Source organism: Ovis canadensis, chromosome 2 (genome assembly GCF_042477335.2).
Source record: "Ovis canadensis isolate MfBH-ARS-UI-01 breed Bighorn chromosome 2, ARS-UI_OviCan_v2, whole genome shotgun sequence".
NCBI lineage: Eukaryota > Metazoa > Chordata > Mammalia > Artiodactyla > Bovidae > Ovis > Ovis canadensis.
In genome coordinates, this window is record NC_091246.1 from 102,590,552 (window position 1) to 102,612,093 (window position 21,542).

A 21,542-nucleotide genomic window follows, 5' to 3' on the forward strand; every position below is an offset into this window, starting at 1 on the left:
TCCTCAACGGGGGCCCCTGCTCTAATAAACATTTAAAAGTCAAATATGCTTTTTACAGCTGGGGGAGAAGAAGTCTGTTTCTGTGGTTCCTCCTACCCTGATACCTCCTGCCAACACACTGGGTAACGTGTGTTGTCAGTAGTGACAACACAGGATCCCAGAAGGGGTGGCTCTGTGAACAGAGCACTGGCCCTGAGCTACCACATTCATCAAGGATACCATTCCAGCCAGTCTGCAGTTCACACCTCATCCAGGGGTCAGGGTCTCAGGCAGACCCCTAGGAACTCTAGAGGGGTGGGGAACTGAGTTGTAGACTTCACATTCTGGTGCACGGAGACGGCCCCGAGACTACGAGGTCTTCAGTTCTCCTCCTGAAACCCCTGGGCATTTCCCCTTTGCTCTAAGTTGTTCTTTTCCTCCTGCTAAAGAGCAAAACTGACTGTTCGAAGGGCATCATCCCATGTAGCCAGGAACCTCCTTCTTCCTACCTGCCTAAAGGAAGTACACACAGCCCATCAAAGGGACTGCATCATGAAGGAGGAAAGTGAAAGCCCACACGCACACTTGGTTCTTCTCAAACTATAAGCTTTTATTCTATTTTACATGTCATTCATCCAGAACATGACGAGTCTATGGGTGGCATTGTTCATACTCAACATGAAAGGACGTGATGCACACAAGTCACTTGCCCTGTGCTGGGCCCACGTGCACCAGCAGGAAAGGGCTCTCACGAAGCCCACCTTAAATGGTGGCCTGCTGGGGCACTGGATGTGCTGTCCTCACTTCCCAGCTCTTACACCCTCCCTGGAGTTAGACGGGTTGAGATGGACATTTAGCTTGGAACTGATGTTTCTAATTTTACACTGCTGAGTACAGCTGGACTGTTTCCCAGCCTACTTCAGAATCAAGATGTTGCCCACTCACTCTACTGTGATCATTCTGAGTGTGGGATTTATTATTCACAACGCTGTCCTTCAAATCAAACAGAGAAAAGCAGGCTTCAAGACCACAGGTCTGGAAAAATTGGAACGTGTTTTCCATTTCTCCATCCTGCTCAGCTTTTCCCGTAACCTGTTCCAGCCTGTAAGAGGAGAGCTTTCTGTCTCTGATGGATACAAATGTGGGAGGAACAGCTTTGGTCTTAAACAAGAGGCCAGAACCTACTTCCCTCTCTAATCTTGCTACATGTGTGGCTCACGCCTTCCTTCCCAAGTGGGGGAAACCACTGGCACTGAACGGTTCAAAGGTTCACCAAAATCTGGGCTTTAGCCAGTGTTCAACACAGCACAGCAACAAAAACAGATACTGAAGGGGTTCCACCACAGCTGAGTGCCTACTTTGCAAAGGTCAAAAGCTTCCCTATTTTGGTAAACTTCCTAAAGTCTGTTCTACCCCAAGCACTGTGACAAACTTCCCTTCCCCAAAAGATTGTGACTCCGGGTCAAAAAAGGTGGATAAGAAATAAATTCTCAAGCTACAGGAATACGACAGTTTGTTAAGTAAATAATCATGTAACCCTGACCTGCACACAGATTAGAGTGGGGAGACTGGAGGCGGAGTGGAAAAGAGAAATGCTCACAGTGTGTGATTTGACCAAGGGCACAGCTTACAGAAATGCCAACAGTCTGGAATTTTCCTATAAAAAGCTGAGAAACATGCCAATAGCCAGAAATGAGATGACTTCAATGCCAACAGTTTGACCTGTTGGTACTGAGCCAACGTTCTCAGAAGAAAAGGAGGATGCTTCCTCTGGGGCCATGGGAGCTAGCCAAAAACCCCGCCCATTGCACAGAAAGAGGGGGAAGGGGGGCGATCAGCAAAGAGCAGCTGGAAAGGGTCGAGGGCCAGGGATTTGAAACCAGTGTCAGCCAAGAGTTTACCATGTGGAACCCAGGATCTCTCACACTACAGTAAAAACAGATGTATTCTTCCAAAGTTCTCCCTGTATATGCTGTAACGTGGGGCAGAGAGATGAGGTTACACAAGCAATGCCAGAGGCAGTCTCCCCACTCCAGACAGCTGCAGAACTTCATTTACAGTAACCAGGTGGAAGGGCTATCCGATCGAAGAAGCACAGTTGCTGATTTACACTCAATCAAGAAGGTGTCTGGGAAAGGTCATCCACTCTGGCCCCCACTGGCATCTGGGACAGACGCATCTGTCAGTGAGGGAGGAAGATCACCCCTGTAGAACTTGTCAGAATAAGCCCACGTGACAGAGAAGGGTTTCACAGCCTGATCACCCTGAGAACCAGCTTGGGGAGGGAACTAACGAGCAAATTCTAAGAAGTTATAGATTACTGTCCTCCCAAATAAAACATGAGTCTTTATTGTTATATTTCCAACTCACAGAATTCCGGGCTATCATGAGACATATATACAGAGATAATCACTAATCTATGCAGTCATCTTCTGCACCCTCTCTCAAAATTTGGCCCAAGACGTTTTCCAGTTCAACCCCACATACCAACTTGGGATAAACAGAAATAAGTCTTGTTTCTATTCTACTATTACAGGTGGAATATCTGTTGGAGGAGGCGCTTTTGCTGGGTTGGAACAGAGCTGAAGACTTCTGGGTGTGGTTAAAGTATGAACCTCTCTGCCTTCTGACCCACAGACTTTGTGTCTTTCCTTTTCATTGTTTTGTCTCTTTCCATAGCAGTTGCTTTACAGATTGTCACAGAGATCTCTCTTCTATTCAGAATCACCCTGGAAGGCAGGTGGTTCAGATGAGCAGTACTGTTACCTATTAAGTTACTGAGTCTACAACTGAGGAATCTGAACTCCGGGATTACCACTCAAAATAAATATTATTTCAAAGTAAATAACAAACTACTCAGCTGGCAAGTGAAATGCTTAAGTCTTTCTAAACCATAATTGGAAGTAGACTTGGGCTTTATGCTACATCCCAAGACAGAAACCAGGTAACCTACATCTTCAAAGGAATTCACAGAGCACTCCTTCCTGTTTCTTCCCTCACTGCTGAGAAATGACTCTGGAGCCGGAAGCTGTAATATACAACTTGGGGCTCAGGTAAAAACTGCCATAAGACCCAACCCTGATTAACATCGACTATTCTTTATCTTAAGTCTGATGGTGCCTGGGTGGAGGCTCTCAATGGGAAAAGGAAGGATGTAGTAGGTGGAAGCCTGGAGAAGCTGAGAGATGAGGGCAGATCCGTTAACAGACTCGGGTGGCACTATGGGATATGACCACCGAAGCCAGTTATCTTCTGAAAATATCACTATCACTTTCAAAACCCAGACCTTTTTTTTTTTCCTTAATCAGGGAGTCAGGGGTGAGAGGAACATTCACTTATATTGCTCATCAATATGTTCTTCTCAACAGAACTGAGACTATTTTAAGAATATGAGGAGCTTTTCAAGCCATCTGCTTTCAGGACAGACCGCAGTAATAGAAATACTTTCCAGAGTTGGTTCGTTCTAGAGTCTATTCCAAGAACAAGGGCGGCCAACTTTCGCGAGGTTCCAAGGCATGTTCTGGCAAAAATATTTTCACTTTCCTAAAGTTATATGCTGCATTAAAGTCCAACTATACTGTATACACATTTATATATACATATATATTCATCTGATCCTTTGCTGACAGCAAAAAAGGGAACAATTTTTTTTTAACTCCGAAGTTGGTAATATTTGTAGAGTATTATGAAGGCAGAATTTTAGTTGGTTGTTTTTTTATGACTCAGAACATAGATGAAATGAAAACTTCTGCACACTGCCCCAAATTCACATCTTTAAAAGGTCCTTTTCTCCATTCACATGAATTCGTCTGAATCATTGCCATCCTGTAAGAGACAAAACAGTGAAACCATAAAAGCCTTCAAAATAAGTAGCTCAATTTAAAAACTTAAAGTATTAAGTAACAAGCTTCCTTATGGCAAACTATAGAATTCAATTAAAAAATAAAATAATTAAATTCAGTCATTTCTTCTCTATCTTAAATTGTTAATTGTTTAGAAAAATGACAAGAGCAGCTGTGTTCTCTAAGGTGTCATCACTACATGGCCCGGCATGTCATCACTGGATTGCCCAGCAATGAGACCAATGAGTCCCAAACTGTGAAGTGAGGCCCAACGACTTACTATAGGGTGCAGAAAACATGACTCCTCCTTCAACAAACAGACCACAATATGAAACAAAACAAACACTGCCTCAATGTTTTAATGCCAACAAAGCTATAAATATGCAAAAATATTTTTGATTTAAATTCCATTATTTTGAGCCTCGGGGGATCATGTATTTGTTATTTCATAAGGTGGCATCTCTCTCTCTTTTTTTTTTAATAGAAAAAGTCATCCAGAAGCTACAAGCTAGTTACCAAGTTAGCTGGCTGGCCAAGTTTTTTGTTAAAAAAAAAATCCTCACATGGCAGTGGTATCTGTGTAAGGACTGATTTTATTGTGTATAGACAAGCCCTGGAGACCAAGCACAAAAGCGAACCCGAAGCTCCTTTCTGGGCTTCCCTGGCAGCTCAGACAGGAAAGCATCTGCCTGCCGTAACGCAGGAGGCCCAGGTTCGATCCCTGGGTCGGGAAGATGCCTTGGAGAAGGGAATGGCAACCCACTCCAGTATTCTCGCCTGGGGAATTCCACGGACAGAGGAGCCTGGCAGCTCCTTCAAGTCCAGAGCATCGCAAAGAGTGGGACACAGCCGAGCGACTTTCACTGTGAAGTTCCTTTCTGAGCTACTGCATACCCTAAGACAACTGCTCTGGATGCCAACATTCATTAATACTGGGAGTTCTGATATATTTGCATGAAAATGCCGTAACCTGAACACAACATTGTTTTGGCTTCTCTCTCTTTCCTATGCTTTATACCTGCCTTGATAGAGAGGGAGAGGACTTAGGCTTACAGGTATGTGACATGCTTTTCTCCTTAATAGCTTGTGTTAAAGATGGGCAGGGAAACCGGGGAAAAGGTAGAAAACAGTGGTTTCTGGGAAGTCTGGCTAATTAGCACAAGGAATTCAGGCCACAGTGAAAATGCCTTGGATAATTGTACAAAATGCAAACTACTGTTTGTAGTCTATCCACACACGCAAACTCTAATTGCCCAAGAGTTCTACACTGAAATAATAGTATCAGAGATGTTGAAAGAGTCATCCTATATCTTCGAAGGTCAGCTTGAGATCCAAGGATGATCTGAGGATATCTGTGTCCCCAAACTCACTAAGATAATGTGGCTTGGTGCCAATCAAAGTGAACTACTCCTGATAAAACCTATGAGTTAGATCTTCGAAGTTTCCATGTGGCAGGGGATCTGTGTTTTTTTGGGATTACAGTAGCTTTTAAATATATAGCTGCAATCTAAGACTTGACTTGGACAATTTCTGTATTTCAGATTCCCTTTAAGAGTCAAAATATTTTTGGGGAAGATTCCCTGGAGAACGGAATGGCTACTACTCCAGCATTCTTACCTGGGAAACCCCATAGGCAGAGGAGCCTGGTGGGCTACAGTCCACGGGGCCACAAAAGAGTCAGACACAATTTAGTGACTAAACAAGAGTCAACATGCTTTTCAGTGTAGCAAAACAGGTTTCTCATCATCCACTTAAAAAGTGATAAGCAAATAAAATGTCACAAGAAACGGTCCATGGTTCCTGATACCAAATTTAGAAATTAGAAAGAAATGATAGATAGAAGAAAATTATTCTAAACAGGACAGCAAAAACTCAAAATTAAAACCAATCTCAGAGTGGAAGACTAATATTTTTCCTGATGAACTTGTGTAAGCTAAGTTAAAAATTAAGTAAATATCAGTCTTTGCCTGAAAATCAACTGACCAAGCTGTGGATTCAAAAATGTCTGCATCCCCTTAACAGAAGATGGTGGCAAGAATGAAAGTCCATTCTTTTGAAGAAGGAGGAAGAGCTATGTGAGTCCTTGCACTGTGAGAGAACAGAAACACCCAGCACAGAACTTTCTTGGAAGTTTGAACCTGGTTCTGGCATGGGCATGGGAACAGCAGCAGCAGTGACGGAGGGAGAGGAAAGGCAGGAAGGTTAACAATCCTTTGGTCTACAAACCTGACTTTCTAATCCTGGAACTTTTAACATGTCACTAATCGGGTAGTGCCTGTACACAGATGTATATTTGTGTGTGCATATGTGTGTTTCTTAATTCCAAAACAACATCCAAACTTTGGAAATCCATAATGAAAATGGCTAAGGTCATAACACAATATACATGCCAGATTTCTGCTGGGAAGTTGTCTCTAAATAACGGAAAACTTCAATCGCAACAACAACCACAGCAAAGACATCAGACTTGGGTTATGGTAACGACTTCTGCTCAACTGTTAAACTGTTTTCTCAGAGTAGTTTCCAGAAGGGATTAAATACACCTTATCTCTTGATACTGATGCTCCGTGGATAAATAACAACCAAGGACTATATGGATAAGAAATAATAATGACCGTTATATTCATAGAGTGTCTAAGTCAAGGAGGAACTTTCACACACATGACCTTTAAATTCTAGAACAGCCCCATGAGATAATATGTCTCTCTTTACTGCTGATGAATACTCCCTCGGAGAGGTTAACTTTATTAGTCTTATCCAATTAGTAAATGGCAGTTTAAGCCTCAGAACTTCAAAGTCAAGGCTCTATTTAATTACCTAATACTACTCTGGAATTTTTCACGAATAAATTATAAAGGTACATCTCTGACTCATAAAGGAGCCCCGTAACTTTAGTTCGCCAAAGGGACAGGAATAAGACTACTGTTCTTATCAATTTTTAGGACATTTACAGACGAACAAGGTGTAAAATCCTATTAACAATTACAATTCACGCATTGAATATGGGGTTTGGTGAGGTGACCTTTAAGGAAATAGGTTCTGTTATTTTTAAGCATCTAAAGCAGTGTTGCTTAATAGTATTTTTTGCTGTGATGGAAATGACCTACTTCTACACCATCCAATAGCGTAGCCACTAGACACACGTGGCTAGTGCGACTGAGACACTGAGTTTTTAAATTAAATAAAATTAAATGTAATTTAAACAGCCACATGCAAAGAGTGCCCAGTGCACGGGACAACACATCTAAAGCATCATATGCTATACTATAAACACTCAACATAGAAGCAAATACACCTGTCTAATTTAATTTTTTTTTTTTTTGCACAGACTGTTTAATAATGGCCTAACTATGCTATTTCCAGCCACTTCAAAATAAATTTTGGGCAAGACAGCACTTGTGGACAGTAAGTCCCTGCCACGGTTCCAATAAAATAATGATGTGCTTGCTGATGCTAAGAAGACCCCTTCTACACTATAACGTGGATCACCATCTCTCTGTATCTTAGGTCCTGAGGAACATGAAGACAACCAATGTTGGTGCTTAGACTACAGTTAAGATCTTTCATTTAATTTAACTGAAGGTGATAATTTTGTCCTCGCTCAATTAAAACATAGAATCTGCAGTCACCTTACTATAGAACATTAATAAATAAAGGCATTTTGGGCATGCCTGCCGGAAAAGAGGGAAACAGGGAATGAAAAAGTTCCTGAAAACAAACACGCTACGAAGTCCACAGGGAAGGTGGGCAGCGTCTAACAGAATCCCCCTGAGCGTTCAATCATTGCCAAACCGCTGTCAAGCCAACTGCGACATGTCAACCAACACTGGCCAAACACTCAATCATTACAAACTTAGTGAGTTATTTCAAGGCACAAAATTAGAGTGAATAACTTGAATGTACCTGATTTGAAGACATATTCTCAGCTTTCATTAGTGATGAATAGCTCCTAGAAGAAAAAAAAAACAAAACACATTTTAAGTAAGATTTTCTGGCTGGCAGTATTTCATGAACATTTACCAAGTATCTAGCAATGCTGAGGGCCTTCTGAAGAAAACAGCATCTCTGCTATGACTTGCGGAGAAGGCAATGGCACCCCACTCCAGTACTCTTGCCTGGAAAATCCCATGGAAGGAGGAGCCTCGTAGGCTGCAGTCCATGGGGTCACTAAGAGTTGGACATGACTGAGTGACTTCACTTTCATGCACTGGAGAAGGAAATGGCAACCCACTCCAGTGTTCTTGCCTGGAGAATCCCAGGGACAGAGGAGCCTAGTGGGCTGCCGTCTCTGGGGTCACACAGAGTTGGACACAACTGAAACGACTTAGCAGAGCAGTTGTGACTTGTCATCTCTCTGGGGTCTTGTTCTTTACTAACTTCAATCACCTGAACCTTGGGCTTCAACTCTATCTCTGAAGCTGCCAACTCTGAAACATCCCCACCTTAGATAGACCCTTAGGTCCTACCCTTGGTCTTTTCTGATCTGTCACACACTTCTCCTCTACTGACTCCTTTTCTGATTGCTGCTTATTCCTTCCAGTTTCAATGTTTACACGGTGAGCTAGATTTCAATGTTAATAGAAGTTTGTTACAATATCACAAAAGCCAAGTTAAGTTATGCAAGGTTCTAACAGAGCAGGTGAGCAGGCTATGACCAGGAAGCCAACTACGGAGATGAAACTGACTTGGACACACTGCGGGGGAACTACAGACACTCCTCTCCAGTGTTTGTCAATAAACGATGGTGTCCCCTGGGAGACTCACAGGTACCTGTTTGAAGGCCCTCCAAAATCCACATGAAATTGAGCAGGAGCTGTTCTGCTTCTCTCACTTTCCCAGCAAGGTCACTTCTAAGGCTCCGACTACTTTCAGAACCTAGGCTGTTTCTTCTGCTGCATCCGTACTCTAAGTGCGGCTTACAGCACAGCAGGTAAGGAAGGAACATGTCACTCAAGCCTTCCTCTCTACAGGTAACCCTACACAGAGATTCTCTACACAAAAATCCCATTAGATGCTAAGCTATAAGGCAAGTGTGAGCCAAAAAAGCTGTCTAAAGAGCTAATGAACAAGATGGTAAGTGAGAATTAGCATGTGGAGTCTAAATAAGGGGAATTTTTCATTATTGTATAAATGAATAAAATGGTTAATAGAAGGACTGATGCTGAAGCTCCGATACTTTCGCCACCCGATGCAAAGAGTCAACTCACTGGAAAAGACCCTGATGCTGGGAAAGACTGAAGGCAGGAGGAGAAGGTGACAACAGAGGATGAAATGGTTGGATGGCATCACTGACTCTATGGACATGAGTTTGAGTAAACTCCGGGAGTTGGTAATGGACAGGGAGGCCTGGTGTGCTGCAGTCCATGGGGTCACAGAGAGATGACTTACTGACTGATCAACAATAAAATAAAATGCTACCACTTAAGCTTCACAGTTTGGCTTTCTCCCAACAATCTAAACATTTCTTTAAGAAAACTACCTCAAAGAATGATCTTTACATAGACCTATTCAGAGTATCAGATCACTGGAATTTCTGCACACTGAGGACAGGGTATGTAAAGCACTTATTTGTAAGAACAAGATGGAGTCCTGTCTTTAGGGACTGCTGCTCTTTTCATCTGAGAAGGAAGCTGGTTCCTTCTGTGTCATGGGTTTTGCTCTGTTTTAAGCTAAAATCACTGCAGATGATGACTGCAGCCATGAAACTAAAAGACGCTTACTTCTTGGAAGAAAAGTTATGACCAACCTAGATAGCATATTCAAAAGCAGAGACATTACTTTGCCGACTAAGGTCCGTCTAGTCAAGGCTATGGTTTTTCCTGTGGTCATGTATGGATGTGAGAGTTGGACTGTGAAGAAGGCTGAGCGCTGAAGAATGGATGCTTTTGAACTGTGGTGTTGGAGAAGACTCTTGAGAGTACCTTGGACTACAAGGAGATCCAACCCAGTCCATTCTAAAGGAGATCAGTCCTGGGTGTTCTTTGGAAGGAATGATGCTAAAGCTGAAACTCCAGTACTTTGGCCACTTCATGCAAAGAGTTGACTCATTGGAAAAGACCTTGATGCTGGGAGGGATTGGGGGCAGGAGGAGAAGGGGACGACAGAGGATGAGAGGGCTGGATGGCATCACTGACTCGATGGACATGAGTCTGAGTGAACTCCAGGAGTTGGTGATGGACAGGGAGGCCTGGTGTGCTGCGATTCATGGGGTCACAAAGAGTCAGACACGACTGAGCGACTGAACTGAACTGAATTGAGGTAAAGGCTGATGGATAGACTCCTGACTAGAGCTTAAAGAACCTGGACTTTACACTGGCAATTCCATCCTTTTTTATTCTCCTGATAGAAAGTAGAAATGAAAAGCTGATTGCCATTCTTGTTTAGAAAGTTGAAAAAGGGAGTTTAGAGTCTAAACAATGGCATTAGAATTGGGAAGAAGTTGTGCACCACCAAGATATGAGGCTGTGAAGGACTTCCTCCCTGAAACCGTTTGGAAGCACTGAGGATACTGTCCAGGGTGAGAATGTCTTCTCACTTTATCTGTAGAATTCCCCAAAGATTCAAACATCAGTTTCTTCAGCTATCACAGCAATTAAACTAGACGTTTCTTAGCAGATGGTCCAAGTAAATGAATCCACTGTTGGTGAAATTTAATGGTATTTGCCACGTCAGAAAGGCAAGTGAAAGGCTTTAGAATGAGGAGATTTTGTAGGCGTAGCATTCAATCTCTTGGGTCAAAGAGTCGAAGACAGGAATTAAAGTGATACTAGCACCGACAGGTTATAAAGCAAATCTGAGCTTAGAGCTTGTTGTTGGAGTTTCACTAAAACTCTGAAACAGACTGAAGAGAGGGCAGAAGAGAGTGGAAACCGTGTGTGTGAGGTGGAGAAGCAGATGGAGATGAGCTGCATGTCTCTGGGTGAGTTACTCAGTCTCTCATTTTCCTCTTCTACAAAATGCAGATGAGAAAAAATATTTGCCTCACGTGGCTATTGTTAGGATTAAATGAGATAATGCAGTTAAGCACAATACAGTATTGGGAAGATGACAAGTATCCAAAGGTGTTAGCTAACCTTTCTTCTTAAATATTCTATGTAAATTAAGTGACATTATCAAGGGAGCTTCCCTGGTCGTTCAGATGGTAAAGAATCCGCCTGCAATGCAGGAGACTCAGGTTTGATCCCTGGGTTGGGAAGATCCCCTGGAGAAGGGAATGGCAACCCACTCCAGTATTCTTGCTTGGATTCTCCATGGGGTCCCTGCAGTCCATGTGGTGGCAAAGAGTCGGAAACGACTAAGCTACTAACATTTTCACTTTTTTTCATATTTCTAACATACAGTATTATGTTTCTAAACAAAATTAGGGCAGATTTGTAAAATGCACAAAAAGGTATGTTTTCAATTCTCCACTGCACACTGAAAACAAAAAGAATAGTCTAAATCATGCATCACTCAAAACACACATTTTTGAAACCGATGATGCTGCTAATTGTTCTTTCGTTCACAACACAAGAGAGACTCACAATTCTACATCAAACTGAATGTTTAAGTCTCTGCAATAGTCTGTCTCATGATGGCAGGTTATAACCTGGGGTAACACTTCCAGATTTCTCCACCTGAATACTGTATTATAAATGAGACCATGCAACCTATTTTTAGCAGAACTCCCAACAGGGACATGTGCCTGTCGATAATACCAGCGCTTGATCATAATACCTCCATTCTGGCCGAACAATCTTGCTAATGATCCAGAGTATTCCAAGGAAACCAGGTCAGGACAGGGCAAGACAGCTCATGTTGATCCTATACCCTTCCCAAAGGAATCAGTAACTTTTTTGGCACATGTATCACAAATTGAATCTACCATTCCTAAGGGTTAATTCCCAGTTAGGTCAGCAGTGAGGACTCGTGCAAGGTCACTGTGAGTGTCTTAGCTCCAGCATACCTAAGCTCGTCCATCTCCCTCTTCTTCTTCATCTCTTCCTTTTCTCTCCTTTTCATTTCCTGAATCTGGGCTTTCTTCTCATTTCTCTCTTCATGGTCTCTGCATTCCTTCTCTGCCTCTAGGTCTGGGAACCGCTCCATTTTGGTCTTTTCCAATCGGTTCAGGATCTCATTCACTTTCTTCTCTACTGTCACAATTTTCACCTTTGAGGGAGATGTAGGAAAAAAGATACTTAATCTTTATGGTTCCCCCCTCCCTCTCAGAATAGGGCAGAAGCTTTCCTCTGCCACCCAGGTGGACTCCCTTTAGGAAACAGACATGCGGAGCCCTCGGCAGCAGAGACAGACGCCCCTCAGCACGAGGGCGCCACCGCTTCCGGCGACAGCACACTCACATCCTTCTGCCTGTGAAAGCCAATCTGGCCCACGTCCATGTCGGCCGTCTTCTTCAGGTTGGACCACGGGGTGTACACCACGTTCACATTGTTCATCTTGCAGCCTGCCGAGAGAGACTGTCTTCAGCATGTGGGCAGGGGGACGCTGAGCAACGGGTGCCCACACCCATGATTAAGTCACCATAATCCAACAGGGGGAAAGGCTGAGAATGAACAAGCCACGGAGTGTTTCAAACCACAAAATATTTTGTCTTTTTAAAATAGAAGCCCCCTATAAAGACAAATGGTAAAGCCCACAAATAATTCAAGCTAAAGTATTCCAATGGAAAGCAGGGGTCTAGAGATCAGCTTCAGGGACTCTGAGGCTTTCTAAAGTTGAACAACATCTACTGTATATGTTTTTAAAGAGAAAAGGGCCAAACAGGTTTTCTCAGATTCTCAAAGGAGCCCTTGACCTAATGAAGATTAAGCAGCAAGATAAAGGAATTCAGGAGACAGGATCCTACCCGGCATTACCACAAACCAGCTGGTTCACTTTGGGCAAGTCCCCATGGCTCCTGGAATCTTGTCTGAAATATGAGGAAGCTGGACTCGGTTAGTAGCGTTCCCATTGTTTGTTTCTTTTAGCAGTGGAACGTCTTTCACCAAAGAAAACATGTCAAAGTAGTCAAAGCAAAGATGCTCTGGACAAAAGGGGTGCCAGGAGCCCTTGTTCATGCCTCCTATGCCCTCCCCCGCCCCCACTTCATGTGCCCCTCCACGCCAACAGCCTCCCAGGCAGCTCCAAGAATCCCAGTTTAATCACTGGTCCAGTGCTCCCGAAGGCCCTTCTGAATTTGATGGTGATACATGTCAGTGTTTATATTCAATGACCACATACACTGGGGAAATCTGGGGAATACAACCCTATTTAAATGATCAATGTTAACATCACCAAAAACAAGGCAAACTGGCAGCAGGTGCCTCCTGACTGTAATGCACGAGGCTTCACTTGCACAGTATTCCTGCCAGAAAATTTGATCCTACTGAACAGGAAGCATCAGACCAAACCAAAGTGGCCTCCACTCTAAAAGTGTCAAAGTCCTGAAAGACAAAGAAGTGTCCAGATTAAAGGCGACCAGAGAGACATGCCAAGTGAACAGAATACAGGATCCTGGATCAGGAAAAAGAGATGCTATAAAGTGACAGAAGTGGGACTACTGACAAAACTTACATATGGTCTCTCTATCAGTAACAGTATTCTCCCCACGTTACATTTCCTGAATTTAATCACTGTAACACAGTTACTTTAGGCAATGTCCTTAGGACACACTGAATGGTCATGATGGCTATGATTTTCTTTCAAATGGTTCAGCTAAAAAAAAAAACCACTGAGTATATCATAGGGAGAGAGCAAACAAATATGGAAAAACTCCTTGACTCTAAATGAAAGGCAGATGAGAGCTGTATTTTTCTTGCAACTTTTCTGCAGGTTTGAAATTTTTTTCAAAATTAAGTTTAAAAAAATCTCCACATGCAAGGCACTGTGGGAGATAGAAACATGGTTCAGACAATGTGTCCTGTCCTCTAATAAGATTAAAAGAGGACAGATAAATACATTTGTTTTTTTGTTAAGTCACTAAGTTGTGTCCGACTCTGCAACTCCATGAACGGCAGCACTCCAGGGTTCCCTGTCCTTCACTATCTCCTGGAGTTTGCGCGACCTCATTCTGTTGAGTCAGATAAATAAATTCAAGTAAAATGAGACGTTGTCAAGTGATATGGAAAGATATAGATAGGTAAAGCGCTAAGGCAGTTCAGAGAGGGTAGAGGTAGCTCAAAGATGGAAAAAGGGCAAGATTCCACAGGAGAGGTTAAGTTCCTTAATTATTGTTTAATCTTGGCTTCCTCATCTATAAAATGAAAATAATGTTCTTAATTCAGTAGAGTTGACAAAGGAATAATGTGTAATGTTTCTGGCACAGTACCAGGCATGTAATTAACATTCAGTGTTAGCAGCTCTTACTGGAGAAGGCAACGGCACCCCACTCCAGTACTCTTGCCTGGAAAATCCCACGGATGGAGGAACCTGCTAGGCTGCAATCCATGGGGTCGCTAAGAGTCGGACATGACTGAGCAACTTCACTTTCACTTTTCACTTTCATGCATTGGAGAAGGAAATGGCAACCCACTCCAGTGTTCTTACCTGGAGAATCCCAGGGACGTGGGAGCCTGGGGGGCTGCCGTCTATGGGGTCGCACAGAGTCAGACACGACTGAAGGGACTTAGCAGCAGCAGCAGCTCTTACTATTATAACTACTGTGTCAACCCTCAGCCTTAGCTTGGATCCAGACATGTGATGACGGAGCAGGAGTATAACATTGAGGGCAGAGAGAACAATATAAGCAAAGGCACAAGGTAGGAAAACAGCAGATATTTGCTTTGGCTGGAGTGTGAAATATACGAAGGGAAACAGAGTCTGTGGTCAGATCTGAGATGCTTAAATGCCAGCTTAGAAGTCTGGATTTAACTGTATAGACAAGGTGTAGGGTGTCATGGAAAGTGTCCAGGCTTTCAGACAGTATAATCTGGCAAGAGATTATAAACTGAATAAAGAAGAGGCTGACCAGATTCCATGAGGACAAACAGCATGGGAGGTGGTCAGCCAGGGAGGAAAATATTTTAAGGACACAGTGACACGGATGGAGTGCGCTCAGCAAATCCCACAGCAAAGACGATCTTCTTTACTCCTCAGCATCCTCTGCTATTAACTCCTGACAATGAGATGCCTGGGCTCAGCTCCTTCCCCTGCTAAATGAGCCATTCCTGTGGAAGGCTGAAGAGGAGAGGCTAACAATTCAGTGATTCAATGACTTCTCTTTTCTGTCTTCTCTAGAACTAGTAAACTACAAAGGGATTAAGGAGAAAGAGGCTGGACCAAGGCTCTTTTAACAAAGTTGCCTCTGCTAGCCAGAGGCGTGGGAAGGGGACAAGAATACGTGAAAGAGGTTGGAATACACAAGGCAAGAGGATGACAACAGTCTCAATTTTTATTATTTTTATTTCAGTAACCAGAGACCTTAACTGGAAATCTTCAGAACTTGGTTCTATTCATAAAAATGGAATGTCCTAGAATGAATTACAATTTAATGATTTATAGAGCTGAAGATGAGTGGGTCTACAGGACAAGATACCCGGTTTCTGTGGCTAGGCCCCTGACTCAGGAAAGCTGCCTGTCTGAGATCTGCAGGCTAAAAGGTGGGGGAGGGGCTCATTTCTAGCTCTTCTCCAGTAATCACTGACCTCTGCGACCTGCTGTCAGCTCTGTGTCTGCCCCATGCTTATCTTCTATGTAAACCATATTTTTTCTCAACCCTTTGGATCAACTTCAAAGGAACGCAAACTTACCTCAACCCTATCTAGGTCCATGTCCTACAACTAAAATCCAGTCTATCAGCTCAATCATTCTTAGCAGAACACCATCTCCCTACACTCCTTTATAACTGCCACCTCCACTCCATTAATTGTCCTTCTTGACCTACAGTGACCATTGAAAAATTAAATCCTGTACAGTAGAACTCAACAAGCACCAAGCCCAGTATTACAGGTCCTACTTAAAGAGGTGGGGGAGGGGGAAAAGCATATTATATACAGAGGCAGATTGTCCCAACACTCTTTGCACACTGGAAACATCTGGAGAGCACTATAAAAATACTGATTCTAGCATATCACCCCAGACCGATTATTTAAGATTCTCTGGGAGATGACAAGATCAGTGGTTGATATCTGTAAAATTCATAGGGAGAAAAAAGTCTGTAAGGAGAGAAGAAAGAAAAAGTAGGAAAGAGCAAATGGGAGACTTGAAATCTAGAATGTACTGGGTTGGCCAAAAGTTCATTTGGATTTTTCTAGAACATCTTATGGAAAACCTCCAAAGAACTTTTTGGCCAACAAAACAGTAACAAATAACGAAAATAAAGATATCCAACAACATTACAAATAAAGACCTGAGACACATCTATCACCTGGCTTTTAATATAACCTAACTTCCAAAAGTCTTTACACAAATAACCTTAAGGGTAGGCAGTCTAGACAACTTTCTATTCAAGGGAAAGAAAACAGGGTAAAAAAAAAAGAAGACTTGAAATGGGCCATGAACATTAGGGAGGTGGGGAGATTAGTCTTCAGTTCTCTGACAGGTAGCGAGATTGCCATCTTAAACAACAAAACAGGGGAAAGGCATACATGTTATTCTCTAGACTCAAGCCAAAGTCAGTAATATGTTCTCGATGATGTAATCCATTTCAGACACAAAGTGAGTTCTGAAAACACCTCTAGGAAAACTGACCTTGAATGCTATTGGCCTTCACAAGATGGGCACAGTCCATCAGCACCTCCTTTGGAATATCTTCTATTTTCTCTCCCTGAAACACAAAAATAAACCAAATGGCCCACCACCTTGTTTCTGAGCAATACTGGAACACTTTTATAGGGCTTTGCTACCTTACTAGGCACAATTTTACTAAAAGCAAGGGGCTCTTCAACTGTATTTCAAGACACTGAAAAACAAAGTCAATTATGGAAATGTTTAAGAGAAGGCAGTAGTATGGAAAATACTAATACTTAATAGGTAAATAAAAACAGGGTATGAAAAGAAAACCACCAAAATATTAAGCGTTTTTATGTCTGAGTAATTTGTTCCTTCCTCCTTCTCATTCATACTTTTAGAAACCTTGTGGAAAAGTGGTGTCTGTTTTTGGCAGTGGGAAGATTTCCTAGCTGAGGCCCCTAACCTCCCTTTCAAGAGACACCCCTCTCAAGGGCTTCCGCAGTGGCTCAGACAGTAAAGAACCCGCCTGCAATCCAGAAGACCTGGGTTCAATCCCTGGGTCGGAAAGATCCCTGGAGAAGAGAATAGCAACCCACTCCAGTATTCTTGCCTGGAGAACCCCACAGACAGAGCAGCCTGGCGCGCTACAGTCCATGGAGTCACAAAGAGTCAGACACAACTGAGCAACTGACACACACACACACACACACACACGCGTGCGCGTGCACACGAGGCATCTTACAGTTTTCGGTCTCAAATCATCTGGTAGGTCATCTACCCTCAGCTTTAGTCAGGAACCAAGCTCCTGGTGTGTTACATATAACCTTCCACCATAAGGGAGAAAAAAATATCGATTCATTCACTTTATAGATACGGTATCAAAGTCAAAGCTAAATAAGCAAAACCATTCCAAAGGAACAAAAATATGTCAGAGGCAAGAGCTAGTGGAAATCAGCTCAGCACTAGCTGTTAGGCATGGGATTACAGAAGCACTTCTGTCTACGTGTGAAAGGTTTTATCTACCTAAATATTTGAAAAATTAAGTTTATTCTTTTTTCCCCTTAATGTTTCAAAATGGGAATCTCTCAAATACCTAAATTTTGACCAAAAGAAAGTGATTTAAGTGTCACTACTTAAACCCTATCTCATCCTGTGAATAGACTTATTCACTTAAACATAGGATTCTGAATTTACCAACTTGATTAACACAAGGTCATCATCATTAATATCACCACTACACTAGGCTACAATATAGTGATGCCGTCAGGGGCTTCTAACATTCATAGAAGCTGACTGACCCTATACTAAATATATCAAATGAATAATAAAGAACAAATTAGGAACTGCTTTAGGAATATTCACTTTTTGAATGCTAGGAACACTAAGTAAATAGACATATGAAATGGAGAGTATTATTATGTTCACCTTACCAATGAAGAAAATGAAGCTTAGTGAGGTTCAGTAACTGGGCCAAGATGCTCCATGTCTTGTATATGTCAGAGCTGAGAGATGAACCCAGGACTAAAGTCATGCTCTAACAACTGGCCCCAGAGTATGGTGTTTATGGAGTTTTTTGTGGAAATGTTATCTTGGCCCTTAATATCAGGTTATGTACCAATGTTCCTCCTTACTACCTAAAGCTACTGCTATTCTTGAAGCAATCCCCTCTTCTTGTTTTGCTACTTCTAATAATATGAGCAGACCAAATAAAATAAAATCATTTGGCTTAGTAGAATGCATTAAGTCAGAGTAAACAAAATGTATGGGGAGTCTAAGGTAAAGGCCAGAATTTTGACTGTAGGCTTTGTGCCATCTGTGTTAATGAGATAAGAAACCTCTTGATAAGTGAGATTTTTCTATAGGTTTTCAAAAAAGCGTAGGGAAAAAACCAAACACTTGATGAATATCCTTAAGCTTTAAAGCCTGGGTTGAATTCACCTGAAATTAACAAAAAAAGAAAAAGAAAGAATAAACACACATAGCACTAAGCAAGTGCCAGGTACTATTAGAAATGCTTTAGTTGGGATCTCCCTGGTGGTCCAGTGGTTAAGACTCTGAGCTCTGAATGCAGGGAGCAAGGGTTCGATCCCTGATCAGGGAACTAAGATCTTGCATGGCACAGCAAAAAAAAAAAAAAAAACCACAAAACTTCAGTCATGCTAGCTCATTTAATCCTTACAATGACCCAGTGAGTCAGGGGCTTGTGAGCTCCCTTTTACAAAGGAAACTGGCACAGCTGAATAACTTGCTCAGAGGTGCACAGCTGGTATGAGCAGAGCCAGGATTTGAAGCCAGCAGTCCAGCTCCAGAGTCTAGGTTCTGAATTATTTAGTCTCACTGCATCGCCAACGCTTACTTGGTACCTACTAATTAATACAAAGGGCTATGGCCTTTACTTTTTCCAGTGGTCACGTATGGATGTGAGAGTTGCACTATAAAGAAAGCTGAGCACTGAGGAATTGATGCTTTCGAACTGTGGTGTTGGAGAAAACTCTTGAGAGTCCCTTGGACTGCAAGGAGATCCAAACAGTCCATCCTAAAGGAAATCAGTTCTGAATGTTCATTGGAAGGACCGATGCTGAAGCAGAAACTCCAATACTTTGGCCACCTGATGCAAAGAACTGACTCATTGGAAAAGACCCTGATGGTGGGAAAGATTGAAGGCAGGAGGAGAAGGGGATGACAGAGGATGAGATGGTTGGATGGCATCACCAACTCAATGGACATGAGTCTGAGTAAACTCCGGTAGTTGGTGATGGACAGGGAGGCCTGGCATGCTGCAGTCCATGGGGTCACAAAGAGTCGGACATGACTGAGCAACTCAGCTGAACTGATGGCCTTTACTGCAGGACATCAACCAGGCAGAAGTTCCTTTAGGAGCACAGATTTTTATCGAGCACAATTATGGGCTTCCAAAAGAAAATGAAATGGAACTCCTGTTCAGACAAGTACTGACTGATGGTAAGGTGAACTTGGACCTATCACCGTTATTTCCATTTTCTGACACTGCAGAATCCAAAGGAAAAAACTTAATCTGAACCAAAAGGAAAATTGGGAACACCATTCTTTATTTTCTCTAAACTTAAAATAGTTTCAGAATGGCAAGAAGTTGCCTAGGAAAATTCAGAATTTAGTTCCAGCACAGAGTTCACAAACTTTTTATTTTTTTTTTACAATACAGTTCTCAAAAACATAAGCAGAATAAGTAAAGGTGGGGTAGCATGTTTTATCTTGTTAATACATTGAGAAGTAAATATTATCAGCATAATGAAATCTTTTTTTTTATTAAAAATAGTCAAAAGGTTGCTCTTAAGTTATAAAGCCCCAAAATGTTTTTGGAAAACCTATACATATCAGGTAGCATTTTAAATCAGCACAATATTTTCAAAGGGCAATCTGGCATAAAAGGAGACAATAATACGCTTAAAAAAATCGAAAGAAAAAAAGGAAATAGTTCATAAAAAATATTTCTTGTTGGGGTTTCATAATACTGAATGCTGTAAACAACTTATATTCTGACAGGGAGCTTTCAAATTAACTGTGGCATACTGTCAACTCGAAGCAGCCAGTCAAAACAATAAATATAAAAATAATATGGTCATGTAATACAATCAACGAGGGGATGCCAAGGAGGAATGCAAACTGAGACAAAAGAATCTAAGGGCACGACAAATATCACTGCAAGGCATCAAGGAGAGAGCAGCTTACAAGTAACTTTGAAAAACAGCATTTTGAATGGAAACTGTAAGGCAGACACCAAAAATAACTGCACATAAACACTGTACTTTAGTTGACAAAGTTGTTTCTTATGGGTATACAGGTCACCAAATCTGAAACCACTTCCACATAGACTGGATTCAAATAAGCAAATGATGGTGGGAGCCAGGTCTCCTTTCCCATTGTCTAAGAAGGAAGTAATAACAGATGAGCAAGGAAGGAAGGTGAGAAAGGCCCCACAGTAATGGATTCACCAGAGACATCAGCAGGAGCTCATGTTTCGCTTACTGTAGGTACAGAAACAATTATCCACGCAAATTACTAACATGGGTTAATATATATATTTACACACACGTTTCCTAGCTCTGTCACGTGACAGGGCCTGGAAGCAATGCCGCTCCAGCAGCAACGAGCACTCCCAGAGTCCAGGTCTTGGTTTCTAAATACCGTTTCTCAGTAAAAGGAACCAAGGTTCTTTGGAGAAATGGCTGATTCTAGGGCTGGAGCAGGGAAATACATGAGCCTGGAGCATCTAGGAATGTCAGAAAGTAAGAAGGGCTCCAAAACCAAAACGACAGGAGCATGTCAGAGGAACACAGGAGCTGAGGTGGAAGAGTCAAAGTAGGGACGATTTTAGCCACAAAATGCCACAGTCCATAAGTAAACGACTAAATTAAATACATGGGGGAGAAGAGACGAATCTTTACAGAAGAATTCCAAACAATACATGCAAATACTCTCCACTCTAGGACGTGGGACTTAGTTCTATCCTCTCCCTGCTTGAGTACAGGATGGACTTATGACTTGCTTCCAAATAATGAAGTATGGAAATAGGGAGAAATACCACTCTCTGGTGGAAAAACCCAGCAAACATTACCCTGGCCAGGAGACCAAGGTTAACAACATTAGTGCTAAGTCCTGTGAACAGACGTACCCCTGACATGATGGGACAAGAGCACTCCACCTCTGTGCTATTCTTCCCTAAACCCGTAACTCCAGTCTAGTCGTGAGAAAACCCACACTGAGTGCCATTCCATAAGCTACCTGAGCGGTATTTCTCAAACTGTCAAGGTCAGGACAAACAGAGGAAGAGTAAGAAACTGTCACAGACAAGAGACTAGGCAGATGCGACAACTAACACGCAATGTGGGATCCTGGACCAGATACTGGAACAGAAAAAGCACGTTAATGGGAAAACTGTAGAAATCGAAACAGAGCCCAGAGGTTAGTGAACAGTGCTGCACCCGTGGTTCCTTAGTTCTGACAAATCTACCATGGTAATGTAAGATGTTAGCAATGGGGAAAACTGGACATGGCGCGTACAGGAACTTGTACTACCTTTGCGACTTTGCTGTA

The 21,542-nt window shown here is 42.4% G+C and overlaps 1 protein-coding gene across 1 annotated transcript in view; it reads right to left on the reverse strand.

Annotated features, from left to right (window-relative positions):
* Window positions 1-568: 568 nt before the first annotated feature.
* CCDC25 (coiled-coil domain containing 25) overlaps window positions 569-21,542 on the reverse strand; it is a 33,562-nt gene continuing 12,588 nt past the window's right edge. Inside the window, exons 5-9 of the mRNA XM_069576692.1 lie at window positions 16,488-16,563; window positions 12,161-12,264; window positions 11,767-11,969; window positions 7,725-7,770; window positions 569-3,804 (exon numbers count right to left, since the gene is read on the reverse strand). Coding sequence (XP_069432793.1) covers window positions 3,775-3,804; window positions 7,725-7,770; window positions 11,767-11,969; window positions 12,161-12,264; window positions 16,488-16,563 — 459 coding nt within the window. The 3' untranslated portion in view covers window positions 569-3,774. The remainder of the gene's footprint in view (window positions 3,805-7,724; window positions 7,771-11,766; window positions 11,970-12,160; window positions 12,265-16,487; window positions 16,564-21,542) is intronic.